General features: G+C 39.2%; 1 protein-coding gene across 7 annotated transcripts in view; it reads left to right on the top strand.

The window, feature by feature from the left end:
- PPP6R3 (protein phosphatase 6 regulatory subunit 3) overlaps nt 1-27747 on the top strand; it is a 71638-nt gene that overhangs the window by 32213 nt on the left and 11678 nt on the right. For 5 of the 7 annotated variants that reach the window (XM_063117054.1, XM_063117052.1, XM_063117053.1 and 2 more), the window contains 17 exons: nt 1086-1223; nt 2913-2978; nt 3301-3413; nt 6851-6964; nt 7592-7721; nt 9705-9857; nt 11777-11926; nt 13031-13095; nt 13930-14045; nt 15248-15333; nt 15660-15746; nt 17817-17914; nt 20451-20505; nt 21564-21694; nt 24865-24983; nt 25934-26087; nt 27109-27215. In XM_063117054.1, the coding sequence (XP_062973124.1) occupies nt 1086-1223; nt 2913-2978; nt 3301-3413; nt 6851-6964; nt 7592-7721; nt 9705-9857; nt 11777-11926; nt 13031-13095; nt 13930-14045; nt 15248-15333; nt 15660-15746; nt 17817-17914; nt 20451-20505; nt 21564-21694; nt 24865-24983; nt 25934-26087; nt 27109-27215 (1882 nt within the window). The remainder of the gene's footprint in view (nt 1-1085; nt 1224-2912; nt 2979-3300; nt 3414-6850; nt 6965-7591; nt 7722-9704; nt 9858-11776; nt 11927-13030; nt 13096-13929; nt 14046-15247; nt 15334-15659; nt 15747-17816; nt 17915-20450; nt 20506-21563; nt 21695-24864; nt 24984-25933; nt 26088-27108; nt 27216-27747) is intronic. The other 2 variants (XM_063117055.1, XM_063117051.1) reach the window with 2 other exon arrangements.

The following is a 27747-nucleotide window of genomic DNA, read 5'->3' as shown; positions in this document are numbered from 1 at the left end:
CTGGTCCTCCCGATGGTATCCCATCAGTCATTGCTGTGAAAAACAATCCCAGCGGCTCTCCTAGAGCAGCACTCTCTCCTTTCGCCACTTTTGCCAGGGAACTCTGTACCCAGTGGAAAAGTCAATGCAACGCAGACTCCACAGAGCCCTCCATACAACACGCAACACAACAATTATGCAGGAGCTCTCCTCTGCACAGCATGGATATTCTGTATGGAATGTTTTCCCAAAAAAACTCCATTGTTGTGTGGAATTTTCCTGCCAGACAACTGTAGTGTACTCTCAATTGTAGTGTAACAACTCCACCATGGAGTTCTAAAACCACTGTTGACTTAACGTGTTGTCCAAACTGAGCCTTTGGATAAAATTGAATAAAGATGCAATTACAGCAGTATAAGGCAGGGCTAGGCAACCTGGTGCCCTCCAAATGTTTTAACAATTTCCTAAAACCCTGACCATTGCCCATGCATGCTGTGCCTTATGGGAATTGTATACCCAAATATCTGGAGGATACCAGGTTGCCTACTCCTGCTGTAAGGGATGGGGAAACGAACGCCTCCAAATGTTGTTGGGTTTTAACTCCCATCAGCCCCAGCCAGCATTGCTAGTGGTCAAGGATGATGGGAGTTGTGGCTTTCCAGGTGTTGAAGTACAAGTTCCCCACTGCTTGTGTATATGGACACCTTTTAAAAAGAAAAATAGAAAAAAATCATGAGGTTTTTGTGGTAGGGGGGAATCCATGAACATGCCATGTCCTGCAAAACCTTCCCTTTCTCCTGAAATCTGGCATTAGTTTGTACATTTATTTGGAATGCTGTATATGAACTATTGGACAGCAAGAAGTTGTGCTGTTTTAGGTACTGTGGCATGGGTGGGGGAACTTATTCAGTATGAGGTCTTTATTCTTTCATGGCTAACCTTCCAAGGACCACATGCCAGAGGGGGTGGGACCACCCATACATGCATTTATACACATGCAGCAATTCAGTCATCAATAAGTTGCCAGTGAAAAGCTGTTCACTTCAATTTGGAAATAACTTGCTTTATAATATTTTACTGTTCTTATTTTTAAAATTCTTTCACAGATTGTGGATTTCTTAAAGAAAAAGCATGATTTTGTAGACCTCATTATAAAGCATATAGGGACCTCTGCTATTATGGACTTATTGCTCAGGCTGCTGACATGCATAGAACCTCCACAGCCCAGGCAAGAAGTATTAAATGTGAGTAACTTCCTCTGAAATGTCAGCTGTAAGAATTAAGTTGAATGGCATTGTCTTTTAGACAGAAATTGTAACAAACTAATGAGATACTTGGAATTCCCTTGTAAAGAACACCTTTTCCTACACAGTCTGGAAAATACTGCACTCACCAACCACATAAATCAGCGATGGACAACCTTTCTGTCCCTGTGGGCTGCATCTAATACCAGATAATGGACTGGGGGCCAAATGCACATGTGGGATCACTGGTGAAAGGGGAGGTTAAAACCTTCCTCCCCTCCCCCAGCAAACCTGATCAGAATTGTTACTTCTGTGCTGCCCTTAGCGGTTAATAGCACCAGAACAGTGATCTTCTCGCTGCAGCCCAGTTCCTGCAGGTCACCATTGACTTAAATCATGCATTTGAACTGTGGATGAGTTTGGTTGTAGCTGCTTGTAGTTTTCCATATTCCAACTATTGCTTATTATCTGAATAGAAAAAAAATGTATCTGTGGTTCCATGAACACATCTTGGAGCATGGAATAATAGACCAGGGAACTGTACTTCTGAAGTTTTTGTAATATGCTGTAGTGATTCCAAGCTTTACTTATCTCACAAATGTACTTGTGGCTTGAAATGCAAACTGCAGTTATTTTCCATATAAATGAATGAATATTATACCCTTTATTAATTCTGGAAACATTTCAAAATACCTTGCTAGCACGTTAAATGAATTTAAAATTCATTGGGCATGAAGAGCAAGCATGGTTCAGCGTTGTCTCTACTAGTGGTAGGTCTTAATAAACTGCACTTAAAATGATTTGCATTTGATGTACAAAGTCATTTTTCAGCTTGTTTGGATACATGAAATGGAAAGCTGGAGTGTTTTGACCCAAAAACATATGTAGCACTATCCCTTCACAGCAGGGATGGGCAGCTTGTGCCCCTCCAGATATTTTGGCCTACATGTTGCCCACTCATGCCTTTACAGCAGAAGTGTCCAAAAATCACTCAGAAGGCAACTTCTACATTTTTACCAATGTGAGAGGGCTCTGCAACTTTATTTCCATTTTTGCCCAATTCTTTCCCTTTAAAATTATTCTTATTCCTCTTTTCCCTGTTCACCCCATTTGTTAGTACCCTCTTGTTTCCCCACTCACAGGTCTCTGATTTACACTATTAATATTCTCTCCTATTTCTCTCTTCATCCCACACTCTCCGCAGGGCCATTTCACAGCCTGTAAGTCTCTTGACCTCCCATTTATCTCCCTTTTTTCTTCTATACTCCTGCAGTTATCTCTATATCTCATCTCTTGGTTCATCCTTCCTTCCTTTCTTCCTGCTCCCAGAAGTTTACATGTTGAGTGATTCCCATGCTGCTGGGGTATGTGGCATATGGCTTGAAAGCTGATGCTAGCTCCACCATGCAGCTCTGAATCCATTGAGAGGAGCAGCGAGGGTAAGCTAGAGATGCAGGAATTCTCATATCGTCTGATTGGCTTTGGGCCTTCAGTGTTTTACAAAAGTTGGAAAGGACTGCAAATAATGGTCTCCCAGAATCCAGGAGATTACAAAGGGGTCTGCATATGGCTTGCAGAGTTTATGGTATGCCGGCCTGCACAAGAGCATAAATGTTTGCTACAACCTTTTGAAAATAAATGAGAAAATAAATTAAATGATTTATTTATTTTTACCGTATATCTCCACAGTGGCTAAATGAAGAGAAAATTATTCAGCGGCTTGTTGAAATTGTGCACCCTTCTCAAGATGAAGATGTAAGGAATACATTTCACTGTTCATATTTACTTAAATTTTGTATGGCAATTTTTAAATTGTTTCTCTGGGCTTGCTTATAAAATCCACAAGCTTCAATGTTGTTCAGAGTTGTAGGCAGAATTATAAGATTATACGAAGGTGCTAGTTCTGATTACTGAGCAGAAGGGACAACTTCTCAGTCAATTTATTTAAAGCATAATTAATATCCATAATTTGTGTTGCCATCTAGGAAATGGATGAATCTGCATTAAACCTAACTTGTGTTCTTAACTACTGATAAATATTGTAGAACTCTTTATAAACTGTGCTCTTGTTCTTCAGAGACATTCAAATGCGTCCCAGTCACTCTGTGAAATTATACGCTTGAGTAGAGACCAGATGCTACAAGTACAGAACAGTTCAGAACCAGATCCACTGCTTGCAACACTAGAAAAGTAGGTTGGCATAATCTTGTCTGACTCTCATGGGTGGTATGAGTATGTGTATTTATTGCACGGTTTTGTATTTTTGAATACATTCCTTGTGTTGGGAAGAACAGTAGAACTTGAGTGGAAGCTCTGGAGTGTGTTGTAACATTTTCTTGGAGAGGAAGTTTGGTTTAAAAGTCCAAAAACAAGAGCTAGAACAAATAGCCAATAAGGGGGAAAGGAGAAGTCATCTGTGTTTAAAGGCTTTCTTTTTTTACTTGAAACGCACTGAATTCTGACTTGGCTCAGACATAACACCAAATCATGGTTTAGCATTATGAAGACGAGTAGGTGCTAGCATCAGGCTTTACTCTTTTCTCCCCCCCCCCCCCAACACACACAGGGGGAAGAAATTTTAAAGGTTCTGTTTGTGGTTTCAGACCGTTTTCCCTGCTTGTTAAGATCTGCACTTGGGTGCTCTCTACTCAGTCCACTAAGAGGAAGGCTCTTTTAAAGAAAGACTTGGCTTGGGGTAGAATTAGGAAGCACCTCCAACTTCTGTAGAGACAATCTTTCTCCTGCCTCCACAGTGCATACAGGTCTCTTAGTCTGGACAGTTTTTACAGTTAAAAATAAATAAAGTGAAGGTAGCTGTAGACAACTGAGTTGTGCTTAGCTCTGGTTCTGAAGTGTTAATTATTTATGTCTCTGCTAGTCCTCCACAGTGTCATGACATAAAGCACCCATTCCCATAAAAAGAACTGAGAAAAACCGGGGACCAGGAGTCATTGAATGTGCATGAAATTTAATCAGACTTGTTTTCTGAGCTATAGCTATCACTATCAGTTTCAGTCTCTGCTTCAATGGCAGTGCCCCCTAGAGGAAGAAATGCATCTTGCTCTTGCATTTGAGAGCTGTAGTCTCAGTTTGCAGCTTAGGACTTGCTTGTCTTCGGTTCACAGAAATTGTAATAAACTGATACTGTACATAGTTTTTAGAAATCATTTTGAGAAGTAAATATCTGAACACGTTGTCTTAAACATTTTATTCAGCATGCTAAAAAAAAATTCCATTATCCGTTTTTTCTTCTTTTTTTTTCCAATTTTTCAGAAACCCCCCCCCAAAAGGCTACGGAAAAAATGGGGGGGGCAATGGGTTTTTTCCAGGCCTTCACATCTCTAGTAAGGACCTATTAGTTTGGCTAGTCAGAGAGCAAGGGGGCGTGTCACAACTACAAGTTGACGTACATAGACTTAAAATTATAGAGGAACCAGGAAGCCAGCAGACATGCCTTGTATGCATAGAAAGCACTATGAGGGCACAATTAAAGGCCTCGAGGGTGTACCTGCTCTCTCGGAAGTCCTCTTGGGGAACCTGTCCTACAGGATGTTTTGACTTGAACCTTAAAACGCAGTATATAGACAGGGCTGCCTTCTGTTCCATCCTTTCACTGGTCAGAGTCATTATAGTGACCCACCTTGTGTTAGACACTTTATTAGTGCCACTGCTTTTTTTCACATTCTGTGTAGTGCACTGCTTTTGTACCTGACAGCTTAACTTAGTTCTCCAGGCCCTCATAAGGTCTCTAGTCTAGCAGCTGAGAGAAGTCTCTGTTTTGTGTTAGATTAATAGCAGAGATAATATGATATTACCTCAACCTACAAAGTGTCTGAACTGCTTGCCTTCTCACTTATCCCAGCGGCCCTCTCTCCTGACCCAGCCTTCTGCATCTTCTGTCCTCTAGGAGCCTTCCTTTTAGTCCAGATGTCAACTCCTTTTTTCACCATGTACAGGAACCATCCCTTCTTCCTCCTGCCCTAATTGCCAGCACCTGGCATTACTTAAACGTTAAGAGGGCCCTAAAGATCTACCTCCGCAAGATCTAACCCATCTGGCAGTCTTTCTCTTTATTACTTACATAATAAAGGTCAGGAGTAGAACTGTCTCCAAAATCTTCCTCTCCAGGTGGCTCAGTCTTTAAGGCTCTATCCCATCCTAGAGGAATACCGGCTTGCTCTGTGAAATGAGTTTTGACCTGAGCTGATCTAGGGCTCTTCCTGAGGTGCCATGCAGGGCCACCTGGTCGTCCCTTCACACATTCAATAGGCGCTGCAAGGACAATGTGTGCCCACTAATGCAGCCTTTGGCTGAAGGGTGCTTCAGTGCATGTTGCAATCCTGACTTCATTTTCTCTCTCCCACTTCCTGGGTTGGTGGGCCAGTGTTCTATTAGGCTTCAGTGTTCTGGACAAGTGGGGAGATCAGAGAATTGGCTTACCTGTGAATTCCCTTTCTGCTTGTTTGCCAGACAGTGGTCCACTTCCTACATGTTCCTTTCTGTCATCACTGGACTCCTTGTTGGGTTATGCTAGGCTTGTCCCTTGCTGTCATTGTTTTGTTGCTAGGATCTGTCTCTAGAAAGGAAGTGGGAGGTACCTCCCAATCCAACCCTGAGCCAAGTGTTTCTACAGAACAGCCCTCTTCCAGGGGGTTGGGGTAAAGAGTCTGGTGAACAAGTAAAAGGAAAATTCATAGGTAAGCAAATTCTGTATTTTCCTTTTTATGCCAATAACTGTTTGTAGGCTAAGTAGCTTGAACAAATGAGTTTACTCATAGTTAGACTTAATGGGGGAACCTTGGTATCTTCCATGTCACAAACAGAAGCTTTAGACTTTCTCCCCTCATGTACAAAATGAGGAAAGAAGGGGGAGGATGAGTCACATGAGCCTGAAGCTCACACTTGCTCCTCCTTATAATGCTAAACCATTGCATCTGAACTTATCCTGTGTTTTGGTCTACTGTTCTCGTACTATCCTAATGAATTACACATCCATTTGGCTAATAACATTAAAAAAGGATGGTTCTTGGACAGAGCTCAAGCAGATAGTTTGCAAAGATGATGATATTGATACCACGGAAACTTTTTCCTTCAGCTATTCAAATTACCACTGCCTTCAGCTACGCATGTTAAATGTAGGGTGTACACTTTTTAATAGGGCTGAAAGAAATTTCATATACAATGAGCTGATACTTGCAGTACATAATTGGCACGCCCAGCCTAGGGTATAGCTTAGAGTGAGACAGCACTAGAGCTGGGTAGGGGGTGTACACCTGGTAAGGTTGTAGTTTGTAAGTGTTGCATTCAAGCACCTAGAGGAGGTGGCAATTTGTGTGCTTAGTTGGTAATGGGCAAATTTACAAATCCAAAATGTTTATTAGTCAGCACTTAAACTCATTAAGTGTCATGTGCTCATAGATTTACTGGTTTGTGAACACTTGGTACTGAAATGCTTGGTACCGAAATTCACAATTTCCCCTATAATTGTAAAAATTAGGGTTGATATCAAAATAGGTGTCCAGCTTTTGATATATATATATTTAACAAGCACTTCCAGACTAAGCATGACTAATTTCAGGCCTTTTCAGTGAAATTGTTAAACTTCAAATGATGTCTTCTCTTTTTAGAAAAGAAATAATTGAACAGCTGCTATCAAATATTTTTCATAAAGAGAAAAACGAATCTGCGATAGTCAGTGCAATTCAGATATTGTTGACCTTACTGGAAACAAGACGGCCAACGTAAGATTGTCTTTATCTTTCTCCCCCAGTAAAATCCCTGACATTTTGTCTCATAGTTGTTATTCATCCCTTCATTCCAATATGGTTACAGATGTGTACACACACACATACAAATTTCCGAATGTGTATATTTCTGATCTTTAATCTTCTTGATTGCCAGAACGAAATCTCAAATGTTGTATACATACAGTAATGGGCCTTCTGTTATCCATCGTGGCACTAATCCAAATGTGGGTCAAGTCACTGTAGTGCTCATAAGGCAACAGAATGCTTTATGATAGCACTTTAATAGCTGTAACTATGGTCAGCCTTTGGGAACAGGATTGTAGTATTTGCATAAACTAATGTTATGATTTAAACCCATGTAAATGATGAATACATAAGATAGTGAGTTTCATCTTTTGTACATAATTACCCTTCTCATACACATTCTTCAAATAATACTCATGCATGCTCAAAAAGGGGATTTTCCTGAATAAGGTCATTGGTGAATGGATCACTGCAAAAGATATGAGATTATTTGTCTTGTTGAGGGTGTTCATGTCAGTTGGAAGGCTTCAGTAAAGTGTTCATGTACTGTTGCTGTGTTAATGGAAAAACATGCTCTTTTGTGTGTGTGTATTTTAGGTTTGAAGGTCACATAGAGATTTGCCCCCCAGGTATGAGCCACTCAACATATTCAGTCAACAAGAGTGTATTAGAAGCCATAAAAATAAGACTTGCATCCTTCCATGAACTGCTCTTGGAACCGCCCAAAGTAAGTAAAACACATCAGGAGTGAGCAACCTTAAATCAGGGGTGGATTTTTTTGCACAAGTTTGGCTGCTGTATCAACTATGGGCCTGACATTACCTGAGGTTTCTAAACTTTTCAAAAGGACCATATATAGAATGTATTGCAGTAATTCAGCTTAATTTAGTCATGCATGCTTTAGTTACATCAAAGTACTGTAATATACTCTATGTAGGGCTGTCTTTTGAAAGGTTCGAAGACTTTAGTCAATGCAAAACATATTAGCCAAAGTTATAATGGCACTGTACACAAAGCAAGGGAATCTCCAGGAAATACCCCAGAAATAACAAGGAAATACTGAGAAGGAATGTGTATGCCAGTGCACTGATTGTGGGATTTTTCAGATAACCTAATCTTACAAACCACAAATAGAGAATCCACAAAGAAGTTATGCCACTTAAGTGTGCTGTGGGTGGATGTAGCTTCCATCATCAGTGGGATCTCATTAAGCACTAAAGAGGAACTATACCAATGCTTCATCTGTGAGCAATGTCACAGATCAAATTTAGTTGCACATAAAAGATCTCACACAACAGAGAAGCCGTATTGGTGCTTTTATTCTGAATGAAGCTTCTGTCAGATCTCATTACCTACAAGAGAATCCACGCAGGTGTGAAGACTTATAAGTGCTTTGAGTGTGGAAATTGCTTCCGACATCACTCTGATGTCATTAAACACAAGAGGATCCACAGATGGGAGAAACTGTATAAATGTTCCATGTGCGAGAGCTTTATTCAGCGCTCAAGCCTTATGATCCATGAAAGACCTCTTACAAAGGAAAAGTTGTATGAGTATTCAGAAATAGCTGTTTCCAGAATTCTTATCTCATTAAACACAAAATCATCTGCACAAGAAATCACATAAATGTTCCACGCATAGGGAAAGCTTCAATCAGAAATCAAAACTCCCATACCATGAAAATAATAATATAATATATTTATTTATTACCCGCATCTCCCTCTGGATCAAGGCGGGGAACAACACCAAACACAATATATTACATAATACATGAAAAGTATCACATGGGAGGGAAGACTTCACAATGGTCAGATCTTCTGCTGGCCTGCACTTCTCTGTGTGAAGTGATTCACAGAGAGAAACTATTCAGATGTTCTACATGTGAGAGAAACTTTCCTTTCTGATCAAGCATTGTTTCACATGAAAGATCTCACACAGAAAAAAGCTGCTTAATTGCTCAGATTGCAGGAAAAAAATTCATTGGATTTCATGATGCACCAAAGACGCCACACAGGAGAGAAATTATACCAATGCTCCACATGCAAGATAAACTATACCAATGCTTCACATGCAAGAGAAGCTTCACAGACACATCAAATTTTATTTTACATCGAAAATCCCACAACAGAGAGAATCCATTTAAATGTTCCCGTTTGTCAGACTTGCTTCTTTCAGATGTAAGATCTCATTAAACACCAGAGAATCTACACAGGAGAGTAACCGTACAAATGTTCCATGTGCCAAAAAAAATTCCATCAGGAGATTGACACTTCTTGTACATGAAAAATTCAACAGAGAGGGAGGCAGCATAAGTACTCTGATTGTGGAACTGACTTCCACTTAAAGTCAGAGTTGCAACACAATTGTATCTGATCAATTTGTTAGCCAGACTGATGCAGAACAGGCACAAAAGAGAAAACAACCAAACAGCACTTGTTGCCACATACAGTTCCCAGCTAAAAACACTCAGACATCATTAATGATCTACAACTTGTCCTGGACATTGAGGATAGGCTATAGATTAATGATCTACAGCTTCAGTTTTCGAGCACATGAAATCACAGAAATAATATCTAGCTCTGAAATTGTCTTTCCCTCATATGTGAATGGCTAAATGTTGCTGAATTGACTGGAGATTTTCTCATGTAGATAAGTAATGCTTTAGGGTCTTGAGTCCTATTTTAATATTTTATGCTGTTCTTCTTTTTAGAAAAGTATTATGAAGACAACATGGGGTGTGTTGGATCCACCTGTAGGGAATACCAGATTAAATGTGATAAGATTAATATCCAGCCTTCTACAGACAAATACAAACAGCGTAAACCTGGAACTTATAGAGCTCAATAGCATAGGAGTTATACTGGTATGAACATAATTAATTGAAAGATTCACTTTCCTGCCCTTCATAGAGTATTAAGATGACATTGTCCTTAACTTTTTTGATTCTGGTAATTGTTCCTAGTCTTGCTAGTTACGTCATGACATAGGTAAAAGATATTTTGCTTCTTTGAGTGAGTGGTGTAATGGAACATTAGCTAAGGAGTTATTATTTCTGTTTTGCTTTAACTTAGACAGCCAAACGATGTTCTGTGGAACATCCATAATTGAAAAAGCACACAAACTGAAATGAAGCCATGAAGGGCTGTAAGTTTGCTCACAGCAGTGTGAGGAGAGGAGGTGGGAACATTTTTTCTGTATCTCTTTACCCCCATCAGGCAAAGAGCGTTGTTGAGAAGAGAAAGATTTTTTATAAGTAAAGTGGGGTGGAGAAGGCTTAAATCTCACTGACCAAGTTGCACTCCCATGGCTGCATTTCAGATTTTGCGGGTTTCTTTACTGTTGGAAGATGCAATCATGGATGTCCTGCATACTGTGTAGACTAGTTCAAATAGTTTAATCTGTTGTTAAGGTCAGATAAAATTCTGGGAAATAGAGGTAGCAGGGTCCCATGAGTTCAAATGGCCCCAAAGAAAGCACTCCAGAGAAGCCCAAATCCCATGAAAAAAAGCAAGGAGTTACTTCATTGGCCACAGCATCGCCATATATCAAGTTGAAGATGTATGCATATTGTTTCATGTTATATGCCATGCAATGGGCTAGCAGCTAAATTGGCTCATAAAATCTGTGTTTGGGAGGGAACTGAGATCAGCTTGTGTTTGCATGAACATCTACTTGTGCTTATGTAGGAAGGCTTACCTCATATCTAGAGTTAATTGGATACGATGCACTCCAGTGTATTCCATTGGAGATTCAGAATTCCCTGCTAAGAAAAGCTGCTGCATTTTCTGTGCATAAGCTTCTCTGGGTTACTGTTTGCACAAAGAGACTACTAGCATAAGGTGATATGTGCATATATTAGGGGCAGTGTACAATATGTATTGTCTTTAGGGAACCCAGGATCTAGGCTTAAATATTACTGACTGTTACTGCTTTTACATGATTCGTTATGGAAATTGTTTTCTGCATTTCAAGTGATAAACAGAATATATCTAAGGGAGCTATTTCAAAATGTGTGCTGTTCTTCAACAATTGAAATGACAAGCAGAACTTGTGCTAGCTGGCTTGAGTGTTTTTGCATGTGTGTGCCATTACATACATTAACATTGCTGTTGGATTTTGAGTTGACCTTCCACAAACAGAAGGGATTCTGATCCAGCAGAGGATCCTGCTGGCAGAAGGGGGAAGTGACTTTTCCTGGTTTCCCCCTGCAAATCTCAGCTCTACCTCCCACATAGTTCTGGAGGGTTTTTCCAGGTTCTGGAGAACAGTTCAGTACAGTTCTGGAGAAGTTTTTCCAGGTTAGGGGGGAGAAATCTGGGGAAACCACCTCCCCTGTTCCACATGCAGGAACACCCTGTGAGTGGAATTCTGCTCACAGGACCCTAGGATATTGGGGCAGTATCCAACACTGCCCATCCATGAGAGGGACCCCCCACTGCTTCTGTTCTGCAAATGGTGAGCCCTGCCATTTCCATTGTGCAAGCACCACTTGGGCAATGGAGATTTTGTGCTTCCAGGGGCGAGCCCTGAAATGAACGGAAACACTCATTTCTAGAATGGGGCAGGACAGCAGAACTCCATTATGTGAGTTCTGCCAACCTGCCCCATTCAAGAAACGAGCGTTGCTCACAAAAGTGCCAAATCTCTGTTGTGAAAGCTGTGGGCACCACTTGTGTAATGGAATCGGCCTGGCTGGCCACTCACGGCCAGTCATCATTGCTCTAGGTAGTGTTTAGCAGATAATAGGGCTACTTCTGATTCCAGTTTCTTTGTACTCTGCAGGACATGTTTTTTAAATACACATGGAATAATTTTTTGCATACTCAAGTAGAAATTTGTATTGCATTGATCCTTGCAAGTCCATTTGAAAGCACAGAAAATGGTACAATCTCAGATCAGGATGCCATTGGAGACAACCTTTTGCTGAAACATGTAAGCTCTCTCTTAATTTGTAGTACTTACGATATAGCTGTGTAAGGCTTTCACAATTAGAATAAAAGGAAAGCTAACAAGATGATGAAATAAATGTGCTATTCCTATTATTCAAAAGGTTCTTATGCTTACTAGCCCCTTTCCACATCTACTTTCATCCAACAAAAACAGTTATCCTGTTTTTTAACAGAAGTCTTGTAGCAAAGAACAGAGTCAGCTTTAGTGCAATAAATGTACTTTCTAATTTTTTCCAAGTCCTAACTAATACTTCTAGGTCCCTTTGCTTTAATAGGTTATATAGGCAACATTTGTACAAGGAAAAACACACTGACTTAGTTTATACATAACAACAGCCTATGGTTTAAACAGCCCATGGGCTGATGTGCATGAGTGAGAGAGTGCAAGCGTGCTGCCTCCTACACACATGCCACTTCCTCTTTTATTCAACCAATGATAAGCTCATTCATAGGTGGTTGAGTGTGACATGCGAACCATGGAGCACTTGGTTGTTTAGGGGCCAAACAACCCAGCAGTTAACCCATGGCCTGCAGCATGACCTCTCTTTCCTACTCATCCCAGAAAGTCCATGCTTTGTTTAACCCATGAGCTGTCATTATGTGCAAACTGGCCTGTTGTTCTTTAAAAAGGTGTTGACAATGAAGCAGTTGAGTAATGTGGTGTTGTCACAATGCTTTGAAGAACTGCATAGATAATTTCAGTGTAATTATCTTTTTGAAATATAGTATAGTGAGAGCTGTAAGGTTGGGGAAAAATAAAACCTGTACTTTTGGGGGGGAAATAGTGTTGGATTCAGAATTAGACTGCCTTCTAGGGAGGGAAGCCTGCCCAGATATAATGCATCTGTTTAATGGCATATTGATATGGGCTCTACTTTGGATGTTGTATGTGCATTCTATTACTGTATTTTACGTCGTATTGTTCCTCCAATGCAAGTTTTATACAATCACCCACTCTATAGATGGATGGCTAGCTAGTCACTGATCTGGTCATTTGTTCTGTGTTTGAACAAACTGCTACATATCATGAGGCATTTAATTTGTTGGGGTATCTCATGCAAAAACTAAAGAAGCTTTTCTTTTATAGCTTTTCCTTAAGTGCCATTTAATAGAACGAATACTTGAAGCTTGGGAGATGAATGAGAAGAAACAGTGAGTAGTCAAAACTTTTGCCCCTCATGTGCAGTTAAGATACTGTACAACATTTTGAAAGTAACTTAATGGATTTAATATAGAACAAATCAAAACAAAATGCTGTGTGACATGGAATCAGATTTAATTTAGGACAGATCAAAACAAAATGCTAACTGTAATTTAGATTTTCATAAAGACCAAGTATAGTATGCTATTTTTGCTGGGAGTGGGGAGGGGGGCATAAACAGATCATGGGATTCTTGAGTAGGAGGAGGTGAAAAACCTCCTTATTTTTACTCCTGCATTGTTCACTGCTGCTCTTTGTGGTTGTGCAGATTTGCAAAAGCAATATGGATTGGCTTGCTTTTACAAATTTAAGTAGATCTGTATTTTAAAAAAGCAAATTTATACTGGGGCGAAGTTTGCAAGGATATATATCAGTCTTCCCCAACCTAGTACCTTCTAGATACATTTGACTACAATTCCCATCATCCCTAGCTGACATGAACAATAATCATCAGGAGGTGATGGAATTTGTAGTCCGAAACTACTGGAGGGCACCAGATTGGGGAAGATTGGTATATATTGATCTAATGGAAAACACTGTGTGTGCAGAATAGGCAAATATCAGATTATTTATCCTTAAAATCAAATTTAGGAACAGATTTTGAAATATCTAACTGCCTAAGAATGGATCCATCCTGTTATGGAGGACTGACAAACCAAATCTGCTCTCCATTGCTTGAATGAGCATCTGTTCAAGTTCAATGCCCTGCAAGTCTGTAGAAGTAAGATTTTTTTTTAAAAAAAGTCAAGTGTATTTAAATGATGAACTATGTTCAATTCTTGCAGGGGTGAAGGAGGAAGGCGATATGGCTATATGGGTCACTTAACAAGAATAGCTAACTGTATCGTGCATAGTACTGATAAAGGGCCAAACTGTACACTAGTCCAGCAGCTTCTTAAAGGTAACATTTTTAAGAAGTAACAAATATTGTATTTACTTGATCTGCTTACTGATTTTCACATGTGGAGAATGCTCCCATACCAATCCTTTACCTCCAAGTTTTCTCTGAACTTTATCTGCAACCCATTCATTCCACCTTGCTCTGAAATCTGTGCCCATCTTGCTTAGAATTCCATAAGAGTCAGTGTGGTGTAGTGGCTAAAGTGTTGGACTGAGAGTTGGGAGATCCGGGTTCTAGTCTCCACTCGCCAGTCACAGGCTCTCAGACCAACCTGCCTCACAGGGATTGGGCATTTGACCTGTCAAAATTAAATCATTAACATTATTAGTACAACACAGAAGATAATTGTTAACAGGTTTGCTACTTATGCTGATTATAAAAAGAGTAGATTAAAACAAATTGTAATGTGGTGTTTGTTTATTACATGTTTATTCCACCCTTCTTCCAAATTGTTCAAGGCACATGGTCTGTGCCCCATCCCTATTTTATCCTCACAGCAACCCTGTGTTGTAGGTTAGGCTAAGAGTGTGTGACTGGCCCAGTGTCACCTAATGAGCTTTGTGGCTAAGTTAAGATTTGAACTTGGGTCTTCCTGGTCCTAGTCTAATGTTCTGGCAGCAGCCTCTGCCATTCATGGCTGTTCCTGCTTTGGAGTTTTAGCAGGTAGATGGTGGCACCAGCTTACTGTTCTCCTGGATTTGTTCCTGACTGTTGCCTGGCTAAGGGGCAAGCTGCCTTCATTCTTGCCATTCCTAACAAATTACACTGTGATGTAGTAAAAAAAGGTGAGCTGTTGTCTACATGGTGCCAACCTGATTTTGTTACATCTAAATGAGATTGATCTGTCTGAACAGATGAATTAATCAGTTGTTGAAATCATCGTGATGATATATTGAGCTATATTTTCACAGAGGAATCTCTTGCACTATCATGCATCCTAGGCATTGCAGACATTTTGGGATGAGTGAGTGGGAGTTTCCTTGCTGAAGTTAGTCTAACTTTTCAAAGTTTCATATATCCCTTTTGTAAACAGAGAGGAGCAAAGCAGCATATCTGAAATGTGAAGGTTCCGTTTAATGTACCTTGAGGAATGAGTGTATATATCTTGTAATATACCTTAAAGAGCCCAGAATACGAAATACAGTGTCTTAAGTGACATTAAGCATTTTTAGTATTAAATCAGTTTCTCTTTGATTTTCCAGAGCTTCCTGATGAAATTAGAGAACGATGGGAGACTTTCTGCACAAGCTCCTTAGGTGAAACCAACAAAAGAAATACAGTGGATCTAGTAAGTTTCATGACATGAAAGTGGGGAAAATACTGATTTTTTAATTGAAAAAATCTTTGTTGCAAAGAAAAAAGGAAATGCAAACAACAGTAGTGATAACACAATAATAAATAATGCATTCCTTTCCTTTCACTGATGTTACTTTAAGAAATTGATAAGAAATGTCAGTGGATAAGTGCCACATTCTTGGGTTTTATACATGTCTCATTATTGTGATAGTCTTGATTTTCTGCAAGGGATTTAAAAGCTTCTAGACGTTATATGAGAGCAGTATTTATGAAAGTACTTTTTTCCCTACACTAATTCCTTAACTTTTCTATCTCTAGGTTACTACCTGTCATATTCATTCATCCAGCGATGATGAAATTGATTTTAAAGAAACTGGTTTTTCACAGGATTCCTCTTTGCAGCAAGTGAGTTAAACTCTGGGCTATTTGCAATTATATGCATTGATACCTTTATTGAAAAGAGCTCCTTGTGAGATTTGCTTTAGGATGTTGCAACTTTTCAACGGTAGCAAGTTTAAGAGAGAAACCAATTTCAGGGCATATTCTGAGAGGAAACGTATGATTACAACTTCCAAGATAATTTTGATCTCTGACTTGATTAGAATTTTTCAGTTCTTTATTGAAACTTGTCAATTCCACTTTCTGAGAGACACAGAAATTTGAAAATACCAAATTTTTAATACTGCACTCCATGCTTTGTTCCAGTTGGCAGCCTTAGAAAAATGACTGGGTAGTTACTTGTTTCCACAAATGTATAGCAGCCTCATACTTGGAAATATCTTGGGGGTATTTCTCTAACGGTCTTGGTGAAATGAATATATTTTGCACAGCCTCTTCCCACTTGCTTTCGAGGATGACTGTACATTTTACAATAGAATTAAAAGATGTCCATGGTCTGTCTTATCCCCAAAGGAAAGCAGACTCAGATGTCCACCCAGCCATGTAAAGCCTTGACTATTTAGAAATGGTATTTATTTATTTATTTATTTATTACATTTATATACCGCCCCATAGCTGAATCTCTCTGGGCAGTTTACAGAGGTTAAAAACAGTGAACACTAAAAGCAAATATAAAAATTTAAAACCATCAAAAGCATAAAAAGAACAATATCCATTTAAAACAACTATTCTGGGGTCAGTTAAAAACTCAGCATATGTTGTTAACTGCCTGGGAGAAAAGTCTTGACCTGGTGACGAAAAGAAAACAATGTTGGCGCTAGGTGAGCCTCATTGGGAAGATCATTCCATCATAGGGGAGCCACCACTGAAAAGGACCTATCCCTTGTTGCCACCCTCCAAGCTTCCCTCAGAGTAGGCACTTGGAGGAGGACCTTAGACATTGAGCGTAGTGTATGGGTAGGTTCATGTCGGGAGAGGTCTTCCGTCCAGTATTGTGGTCCCAAGCTGTGTCAGGCTTTATAGCTGCTCTATGAATACAGGCATACATGACTAGTTCTTCAGGGGCCACTTGTTCCAGCTGAGTTGGCCTATCCCTGATGGAATAATTAATACTTGAATCACATTGTAATTTGGGGGGCAATCTCTGGCACTTCAGAAAACCCCCTGAAAATGTACTTAACTGTTGGAGGAAAATGTAGCCTTAGTTTGGCTGCAGCTCTAGAATATGGCTCTTCTCTTCCTTCTTTCCCCCCTTCCCTCCATTCTTATTTTGTTTGTGGATTCCTTCACCAATGGCCATCAAAACTGTCTTCATACATACAATGGTAGTTTGCCAAATCTGAGTCTAGCCGTCATTCTAGGAGGTTACCGATGTCGTCCGGAAAGCTACACTCGGTCATTTTTACTTAAGGATCAGCAGTAGTTTTTACTGAGGGGGGTTGCAAAGTGGGAACAGTGGTTCTGCTTTTTTTTCTATAGGCTACTCAGAGAATTACCAAATGTTGTAGGCTTAATAGCTTTTGGTGGCTTGGGTTGCCAGTCACCAGCACTGAAATATCATGAGGCTGTTCTCTTTACCAAAAATATACTAATGGGTTTGGCCTCTTAAAGGTTTTGCTTTGAAGATATTGCCTCCAAATTAAGTATTGCTGTTATTGTATTTCTTGTTCCTTCTCAGACTTGTTTGTATCTGTTCCTCTGGGTGGTGGAGGTGCCATGCTTCTTGTTTGCTTCTTCCCACTTCTATAGTCAGTATCCAACCAAACTTGCATTACCTATTACCTGGCACTTTTTAAAAGATTAGCTTGAGGCCAAAGGTGATCTTTACTTGAAGATTTACCAAACATTTGCCCTCCCCACTCCCCAAGTTTCAGTCAATCGTTCATAGTTCCTAATGATGAAATAGCTTTTTCCTAATGATAGAACAGCGTTTTCATTTGCATGTGTGTGTACACATATACATACATGTATGTACTATGTAATTTAGCAAAAGTATTTCTGAAGCAAAATGGGCAAGTAGTATTTAGACTATTATTAGAATCATTATATCACTGTCGTTGGTCCTGGGGTTGCCAGGCCTTTTCTGATTATCAGATGCAACAAATGACGTCCAATTTTATTGACCAGTTTGGCTTCAACGATGAGAAGTTTGCTGATCAAGATGATATCGGCAAGTGAGTATAGATTTCTTTAATGTCTGCCTTTTGTTTTCCATTTGTTTGTGTCACAGTGGTTAGTGGTTGTCTCTTCAGTGATGAAGCTGTATATAATCAGCCTTGTTCAATTTCTTATGCATTTTGTATATGCGGAAGACGAAATATTTCTCTAATTATAAAGCATGTATCTAACACCTCCATCCCTATCATTTATGAAGTGAATTCTCTTGTTTCTCTCACTAAAATAATAGAATAGGAGGCTCACTGCGTGGATTTCTCTCTTCTCATGATCCTGATTCAGAATACCAGTGCTCAGAATGCATAATACACTGGGTTTTTGATTTGACTTAGCTTTTCTTAGGAAAGATAACCTTCACAATGTCTGTATGGTGCTATAAAGAAAGGATTCAAAGCCATACCTCTGTGTTTTGGACCAATTCAGTTCTGATCCACTTAGAGCAACCTCCCCCAATGTGGCAGCCTCCAGATGTTTTAGACTACAACTCCCATCAGCACCAGCCAGTATGACCAGTGGTCAGGGATGTTAGGAGCTGTATCTTGGGGGTGTCAGGCTGGGTAAGGCTGATGTAGTGTATCCCTTGGGTCCAAAAATATATTTCATTAATGAAGGCAGTTTATTATGTTTAAATGTGTGCATCAAAGGCTTGGGGCTAGTAAGAATTTAAATGATAAATAATGTATCCAATTAAAGTATTTAAAAGACAAGTTGACTTACATAACCTTGTTGGATCTCTTCCTTCTGAGTGATTGTTCATTTCTGTGAGCATATGCACCAGTTGTTTTATTTTCATATCTTTTTTATGCAAACAATGAATTGCATAAAATTGTCTATAAATGAAAACAGTTAGCTTTGTAGTATCTGGAACTAACAGATTACAGTACTTTAATACTTTCTATAAAACTTGCTTGTGCTCTTTTCTGATCTGTATAGCTTGTTTGATATGCTATGATTTTATACGCCATGATTTTTCTAAACCTTGTTAGGAATGTTTCAGCAATTCCAATTTTGTTTATTTTCAGTGAGAAAAAAACATTACTTTTTAAAACTTGCACAGGCCATATCTTTCTGACAACGTTTGGTGGTCTGTCTTTCTACATGTTGATAGAAAAATCAAACATTAACTGGCCATAAGTGAGCAGCAACAGAAATGTATATAATTAACTCAAAGCCATGGCATCTCATGCTGCATATGAGCAGTTAGTAAAATACAAAAGAGAATGCTATAAATACCAAAATGCCTAATATATGTTCAATAAGATTCAGACATTTAACAAAACTAAAGTAGTAGTAATAAATGGACCACAGATAAAAGAATATAAAATAAATAATGAAAAATATATCTAAATTAAAATCAGAATATGTGGATAAGTTTGAATTCTGTTGCATGTGTGTGCATGGTGAGATACAGTTTTATGCACTGGTTACATATGCATTTGAAATTAATACATTGGGCTACATAAAATATTGTGTTCTGATTTCAGTTTGGTCCTGTGAAATGTCTGAAGTGGATTGCACATATTAACAAAAATGTACTGATCTACATCAGAAAGCAGTACCCCAAATGGAGAGATAGCCAAAAATAGCAGCCCCATGGGTCATTTCTCTTTCCTTCCTTAAAATAGAAACATAAGTTTAGACAATGACGAGCATTTTATCGCACACTCGCTACTGCCCACTTACAGATGTGCGTGTGTCCTTTAGGCAATGACATCCACCTCCTGTGTGCCTCCCACTCCTTCCGCTTGTTTTTCTGTCACAAAACCCCACTTTTTTTAAAAAAAATAATGGAATGTGCCACGATCTGCTGTGTGCAGGAAAAGCGGCACGATTAAAATGGCCCCTGAACGGGCCACGTGGTCTTCCTTTATTTCCTCTTTCCCCTCCGGGAAGAATGAGACAATGCAGAGAAGGTGATGGTAAGGAAATGCGATTTCCCCCATGTGATGATGATCAATGTCGTCGTCATCCCCCATCCAGGGCTTTCTATACTGTCTCGTTATTAAACTGAATACGTTTTTCATGGCTGATGTCTGTCATTGAGGCAAGTGGGTTTTCTCTGTGCCCCATTTGAGTCTCTTTAAAATAGCATTTAGGTTTTCCAAATTAAACCTTTGAAGGTTTTATTGGAGGACTGCTTCACAGGTAACAGGAATGATCAGGAACACAGTTGTACTTGTCTGTTTGAACAAGTGCTGCAGTGACTTGGAGCAAGTTGTGGCTCCCTGGAGTGTGTATACATGGTTTTTAAAAAGTGTGACGTATGCGGGTGTGCACCTTCTGTTTTTGTTACATGTGAAATCGCACTGAGACATTCTTCTTGACGGAGGAAGAAACTGAGCCAGGCAAAATAGAAAACTTGAGATCCAGTCTTTGTAAGAGAACCAATATTCAAAATTGCTTCCTTCAGATAACTTTTAGTAGAAGTACTTTCACTGTTTCTGATATAAAAAGCCAGAAAGTGAAATATTTCAGAATGTCATCTGGAATGCCATTTTTCTTGTTTTAGTGCATAAATTTGTACTTTGTTCACAGCGTTTCTTTTGATCGCGTATCAGACATCAATTTTACCCTCAATACAAATGAAAGTGTAAGTATATTCCTGCAACTATTATCATTTGTGTGTGTGTGGAGAAAGAAAGAGAAAGAGCCTGCTGCGCTTGGTGGTGGTGTTTTTAAAGAGCAGCATTTTTACAAAATAATTTTCTGGGCTTTCCGTTTGTAACTCCGAGACCATAGATTGACAGCAGGGTCCACACTGTTTTCAGACAAGTTGGCACCAATTCTTGAGATCAGTGCTAAATTAGCTAAAACCATTGGAAGAGTCACTGGTGCTGCTTTTAATCCAGCAGGTGCTTCTTTCTTTGGGAAGAGAGGCCACTGTCTGATATGACTCTTATTTTTCTGTAGGGAAAGTAGGGCGACTCTCTCATGCAGTACTTCTTGACTTTCAGGCACTGACTGTTGTCAACTTAGTGTGTATGTATTTTATGTGTGGGTTGATTCTTCCCATCTATGACAATGGTGAGAAGGGCAATGATCAAGGTGGATAGTAAAGTGGAATCTATCCCTCCCCCCCCCCCCCCCAAACATACCCAGGATGAATCTGGCCCTTCAAATGGCTCAAGAAATAGACCATCTGAGCACAGAAGCCCAGATGAATCTGAAAGTTAATGTTCGGGTTTTCCGGTTCTTGAGAACCTGTGCCGCAGCTAATAGCTGTTTATCCCTTTGTTACACATAAAAAAGAGTTGAGAAGAATCAGGCAGAATGCTGTTTTATAATAATTTCCTCTTACGTACCACAAATCTAATGAAGTCTTTGTCACCTAGAAACTGGTGATAGGTTTGCTGAAGTATATGTTCTGAGAAAATTTGAAATGGTATATTTAGTGAGTGGCAACATCATAAAATCTCCCAGTTTGAACTTTGCTTAAGCCCTGAATTTACAGAGAGAGTTCCATAGAAAATGTTATCTTTTCCTTCTAGTTTTGGATGTGTATACATGTGTATACTTTTTCCAGAGGCATGCCTCATCTGTTTTTCAAAATTAATATGGCTTGACATAAGCATGTAGCGAATAGGAGGGTCAGTATTTGTCAGTGGTGTTCTTAGTCCTCTACACATAATTGCTTCTAAAAATGTTTAGGGCAATATCGCTTTGTTTGAGGCATGCTGCAAGGAGAGAATACAGCAGTTTGATGATGGTGGTTCTGATGAAGAGGATATCTGGGAAGAAAAACATATTGCTTTTACATCAGAATCTCAGAGAAGATCCAGGTAATTTTAAGATGACAAAAACAAATAAATACATGTGTGTATATGTGGTGGGGTGGGTTTTTTTGCCTGTTTTGTTTGAACTACCAAAGAAACATGTTCTGACTCTAATTCAGTCTGTTCATACTTACATTCTGATCTGGCCCACCATTGATAAAGGTGTGCAAGATGCTTTGATAAGAATATATAGCACATATCAGCACTAATCAGTATGATATACTATTGTTGATTTGATCCTCTGAACAAACAGGGACTGAGCTGTTGTCTCTCCCTTTCCCATTTTAGCGTTATACAATTTTTGCTTTTTTTGTATGTCTTTTCTGATGTGCTAGACCAGATTTTTGAGGCATTTTTCTGCATAAGGCCTGCTCTAGGTCTTTGTGGGATTCCCTCAACTTCATGTCTTTGGTGCTAGCCCTTCTTTATTCCATTATTGTACCACTACATTACTGTTAAGGAAGCCAGTTATTATTCGGAAGATCCTCTACAGACCAAATCAAGTTAAAACAATAATAATAAAACAATTGCTAATGTTAGCAGCATTGAGAATCTGTTCATAAATACAACTTAATAAAATCTCTTTAATTTCATGATTGTGGAACTAGTTAGCTCTAATAATCAAAGCACGTTGTTTGCATTAGAATGTAGAGTATTCTTTTTTATCTTATTTGAATGGATTAATGTTTGGCTGATATGTACATAGTTATTACATGCATTGTAAAATAGTTATTTTTTCAAATATTTTTATGCAGACTGCCTTGGAAGGGCTCTGTTCTGAAAAGCAGCATATAAATAGTGGAATACCAGCTAGAGCACCAGGCAATAAAAAATACGTTTATACAAAATTCTTCCAAAAATGCCCAACAGGACTAGGTTCCTGAGCACAGGACACCTCTTGCAAATCCATGAGCCTTTCATACAATATAATAGACATATAATCTTCCTTTAACCCTTTCTTTGCATCCCCAAATAAACTCTTCATGCAGCATCTGCAAGAAACAGCTGGTGTCACTGAGAAATGAGGATAAGTGACAAGGAGAGATGCTATTAAGAAGCAAAGTAATGCATGCAGTCTTGGGTCTTGCATGGAATAAGATGACTTTTGTGAGACAGCAGAACTAAGATATTTGAGCTTACTGTTTGGGAAGGAACAAAATGAGAAAGGGAAAGATTGGGCAGGCAGGTGAGACAAAGCAAACCAGTGAATGTATCTGTCTTGTCCTCATTGGTATCCTGTGCATCACCAGCAGGTAAACATTTGGGGATGCTACATATCCATGTTTCCTCTAGCTTCTCTCTCTCTCCTCTCCCTGTTTCTTGGATAAGTCACATCATACATCTTTTTTCCATCTTCCTCTCCATCTGGAGGTAGGTAACAGTGGCTTTGGCACTTAGGGATAGGGAGCCATGTTGAATTGTAGGAGCAGCAACTGGCTGCTAAATGGTGGGATTGGTTAAATAGTTGGCAGCTGCCAGACTTGAAGCAATGAAATAAATCCAAATTAATTATCCTACCATAAAGTCAAAGTTTGCTGAAGTAGAATGTGAATGCCTTGACTATAAATATTATCCCACCATGTCCGCCACTTTACTGACTCTGGATGGCAAGTAGTCCAGACACAGTTGCAACTCCCAGCCTCTGATATCTAGTGATTCCTGGCAGGGTAGAAGGTCACATCTTGCATATGGTAGAGATTATCATCCCTTAAATTGGTTTGCAGCCCTAGCACTTGCCTGATTGCCAACTCCTGTTGTCAGGCCTGTCCCTGTATAATCATAGGAGGAGGAAAACTTTGTGCTGTTCCTCACAGGAATGGAAGTCCCGTTCATTTAAGTTTCTTTATCCTACTTCTTCCCTTATATAGAATAGCCTGTAAATGTTCACAAAGAACAGCTAAAACACGCCAGATTAAAAAATCCCTAACCATTTGTTAACTAAAACAAGCCCAACTACAAATGATAAGACACTGAGTATCTGCTTTCTTTTCTACCCAAACTTTGCTCTCAAATATGCTGGCTTCAAACATTTTAGGGTAGTGTAGATACAAATGAGTATCTTGAATTATATCTAAAATGCAGATGAAAGAAATGTCATTAACGCTCATCATCAACCAGTCTTTTAAGTTCCATACCAGATAAAGTTTCCAAGAACTCATCAAAGGCAATCCATTATTATAATTGATGATGATTGTAAGGGCTTTAATGTAAGAGTCTACATGTGATTAGAGTTTCAACATTGTAATATATAAAACATTCCTGGTTATTGCCACAACCTGAAATTCCAGGCATGCCAGTGAATCCAGGAATAGCCAGGGGAAGGATAAGCCACATCAGTGAGAGTTGTTATTTTTATTATCATCATCATCAACATCATCATCTCTATACTGCCCAATAGCCGAAGTTTACAGCAATTCATAAGGTAATAAAATACAGCATAAATTACAGCATAAATTTTTTAATGTCCAAAATGTAAAACAATTTAGACAGCTAAAAACAGTTTCAGTGAAATACTAGACCTGTTGAGACAACTGCAATAATGATAATCTTGGTGCCAGGCGGGCCTCATTGAGGAGTACATAGTCAAGGTGCCATCACTGAGAAGGCCCTCTCTCTTTTCACCATCCTCCAAGCCTCCCTCGGAGCCCCCCCCCCCCCCGGTTGATTGGTATGTTCAGGTTTGTGAGAAGCATCCCATCAGGTATTGCAGTCCTGACCTGTTGCATGGGATTATCCAAGTAGCATGCTCAAGTAAGAGCGTCTTAACTCAGCTGTCTTGTTTAAAACTTAATTCTGTCGTCTGTAGCAATGTCCAAAATGGAAGTAGCATGCAGCTTTTTAAATTTCAAGTTCAAAGAGGTCTGAAAGTCCTAATGTGTTTACTATTTAGTTCCACTAAAACTTCCGTCTCTGATTTCAGTGGGAGAATTTGTTTTTTGGGGGTTCATCTTTTGGCATCTTATCATTTGACTCCGGCTATTGGGTGGTATAGAAATGTAATAAATAATAAATAGAAAGGTCAGTCAGACATCTTCCCTTCCTCCTAGTCCTCCCTGTGGCACTTTTATTTCATGTTTATCTTTAGAAAAGTGGTGTGTCAAGGTAGCAAGGGAAGAGAATCCCTTGAGATAGAAATAATAATCCTTCTTTATGTCTCTTTCATTTTTTAAAAAAAGCTCAGGCAGTACAGACAGTGAAGAGAGTACAGATTCTGAAGAAGAGGATGGAACGAAGCAGGACTTGTTCGAATCAAGCACCAATACAGAAGACAAGATGGAAGTAGACTTGAATGAAGGTAGGTAGCTTTTGTGCCCACAACTTTGCCCATTAAGATACCGAAATTTGCCAACTGTCACTATCATAATAACTATAAAAAGCAAATGTGGAAGCCCTTGGCCTTGCTCAAATTTTTCGTTCCTTACCGTTTTTAAGCAATAAAATAAAATAAAATTTAAAATCAGTGCTACTGTTAAAGCAAAGACCCATCTTCTGGTTCACCTGATCAGTGGAGAATCTGACATTAACAATTTAAAAGCAAGAAGAGTCTACTTGCCTCTGTTTGTTTTTGGATAAGTTGACAGGGTAAGCAATAGCATGGTCATTATATTAAGTTGACAATGGCAAAAGCAATTCCAGTGATGTGAAAAGTTGTGTGGTTAATGTTTTGGGATTTAAACACAGATAACTCTCAATCAGAACCTCAGGTATATGACTACATAGTCTAGCCCTTAAAGATCATTCAGCACTTAGCTGGAGGGTACATTCAAATGTGTGGAACAGGAAATACTTCTGGAGGAGTGAAGGCTTGGGGAGATCCAAATATGGCTTCCACAAAAGACTTACAGATTAAAATAACCGGGTTTGGGGAGTTTCACATTCTGATATTGTGCTTAGGAAATCATAGTTTATATGTTCCTTAACAAGGTCTACATTGTCTTTGTTGAGAAATGGTGCATGTGTATGCAAGTTCTAAAATGGCACAGAACTCTTCCATAAATCAGAATGGAAGTGTTCAATCTCTGGTATGGACAGAGGAAGGAAGACTGGTTGCAAATGCCTCTAGCAACAGTGACAAAGTTCTCTTAACAGTAGGACAACTGGCAAGGTTTTTAGTTTAAATAACGGAGGAACCCCAAGATCCGTAGTTTAACCTATTATCTTAAAAATCCATTACCCTGTTGCAGATTTATTTCCCAGGTTTTCATTTCAGAGAGTGTAACACTATTCATATATCAATCTTTCTAGCACCTAACTGGTCAGCTAACTTTGATGTTCCTATGGAAACCACACATGGCACCAATCTAGATTCTGTTGGGTCTGATGTATGGAGCACTGAAGAACCTATGCCAGCAAAAGAAACTGGCTGGGCTTCTTTTTCAGAGTTCACGTCTTCTCTAAGGTAGGAAAGTATTGCCTTCCTCCAAAACCTGTAGATGAAATGAAAGAAGAATCTAAGATGTTCTTTGCTTTCATATATTTTGTTTTTGACTGTTAACATTAAGTTGTGCTTTTTAGAGTGAATTTGTAGTAGAGTATTTATGAGTTAAGTTGGAAAGGTACTGCATATGTTGGTAGGACTTTCGGAGATAAAATTTGTCCTGCAGGTGAACAGTTAACAAAAGAAAGCATTACCCCTGCCTCATTTACTTGAATGGAGGCTACTAGCTTCAGTTCTCCATAGTAAATTTCAGGTGGCAGAATGAAACAAATAGCACCAATATTCTTGCAGTCTTTTCTTTCCCTCCGTCTCAACACTTTTCTCACTCTTCTTTCCCCACCCCAATACTCCAGTTTCCCCAAATAGCTTTAGCCATTTAGAAACAGCATACAAACATTTGTTTTCCTGGATTAAAAAAAAATCATCTGCAGCTTAAAGAAGGCTGTCTGAATGGTACTTTTCATCCAGAGACTTGCTTACTATTACCATCTTGAGAGGGGGCTGGAAGAGCCCCAAAGCCAAATGACTACACACACGTTGATTCCCCCACTCCCAAGCGCACTCTTCAGTACTCCTCAGTAGCATGGTGACTTTTCAGACCCAGTTCCTTCGCTGTCTTTGACTACAGCATTAAAATGTCCCAAATATAATTGTAATTGTAATCTTGCACCCTGACCCCCATCTCATTTAACTTCCTGTCTTAATTTTGAAGGGGAGAGTTGAAATAAACGATCCTTTAATACATATAAATACCCGCAGAGTCTTACATATTTCTCTATGTTCTGTTTCCTTTCATTTGCTTCTGAATTACTCAAGTGCATCCCAGAATGGTACTCCTAAACTATCAGCACAAATGTTGAGGCATTTACTCTTTTGGTACAGAACTGAGGACCTGTACTTAAAATATATTACCAATATTCCTCCTTTTGTCAAAAAGGATTGAAAATGGAACTCATGGTAGCTTCCATTTTTGTTTTTAAAGTTCAAAAGATTCCCTAAGAAGTAACTCACCTGTGGAGATGGAAACCAACACAGAGCCAATGGATCCTCTGAGTGCAAATGTAACTGCACTTGCAACTCAACCAGAAGGTAAGAGCCCTGAAATAATGCAGAAACACAACTTGCAAATAGGGAAATCTTGGTTTGCTACCTGAAATTATGTAATTTTAAACTGTTATGTTGGATTTCTTCCAAATTGCTTGCCTAATATGGACATAGAAGGTCATAAAAGCTTTTATTGTGGCTTCAGATGTGAGTAGCCAGTTATTTTAAAGGGATCCAAGTTGCAAAATAGACTGAAAAATGAAAAAGGGGTTTTTAGAGACTGTTTAATTAAAATAGCTGTTCTTCATCATGGTCTCTGTGCATCACACATATGGGCTCTGCACCTGCAGGGAGCTCACTTCGGGAAAATGCTTTTGGTGGGAACCCCTCCCCTACTGTACAGTGCACATGTCACCGGGTTCCCACTCCTCTCCTCTGTTCTCTTTTGACCGCCATTCTGGACGGACGTATCACTGGGGACTTCTGTATTTTTCTACGGAAAAACAGTGCCGATTGATATATTTTTTCTTGTTCTTTCTCATCATATATATTTGTCTAAAAAAACAAAACAAACCCC

Source organism: Elgaria multicarinata, chromosome 2, assembly GCF_023053635.1.
Source record: "Elgaria multicarinata webbii isolate HBS135686 ecotype San Diego chromosome 2, rElgMul1.1.pri, whole genome shotgun sequence".
Lineage (NCBI taxonomy): Eukaryota > Metazoa > Chordata > Lepidosauria > Squamata > Anguidae > Elgaria > Elgaria multicarinata.
This window is presented reverse-complemented; position numbering and strand designations above follow the sequence as displayed.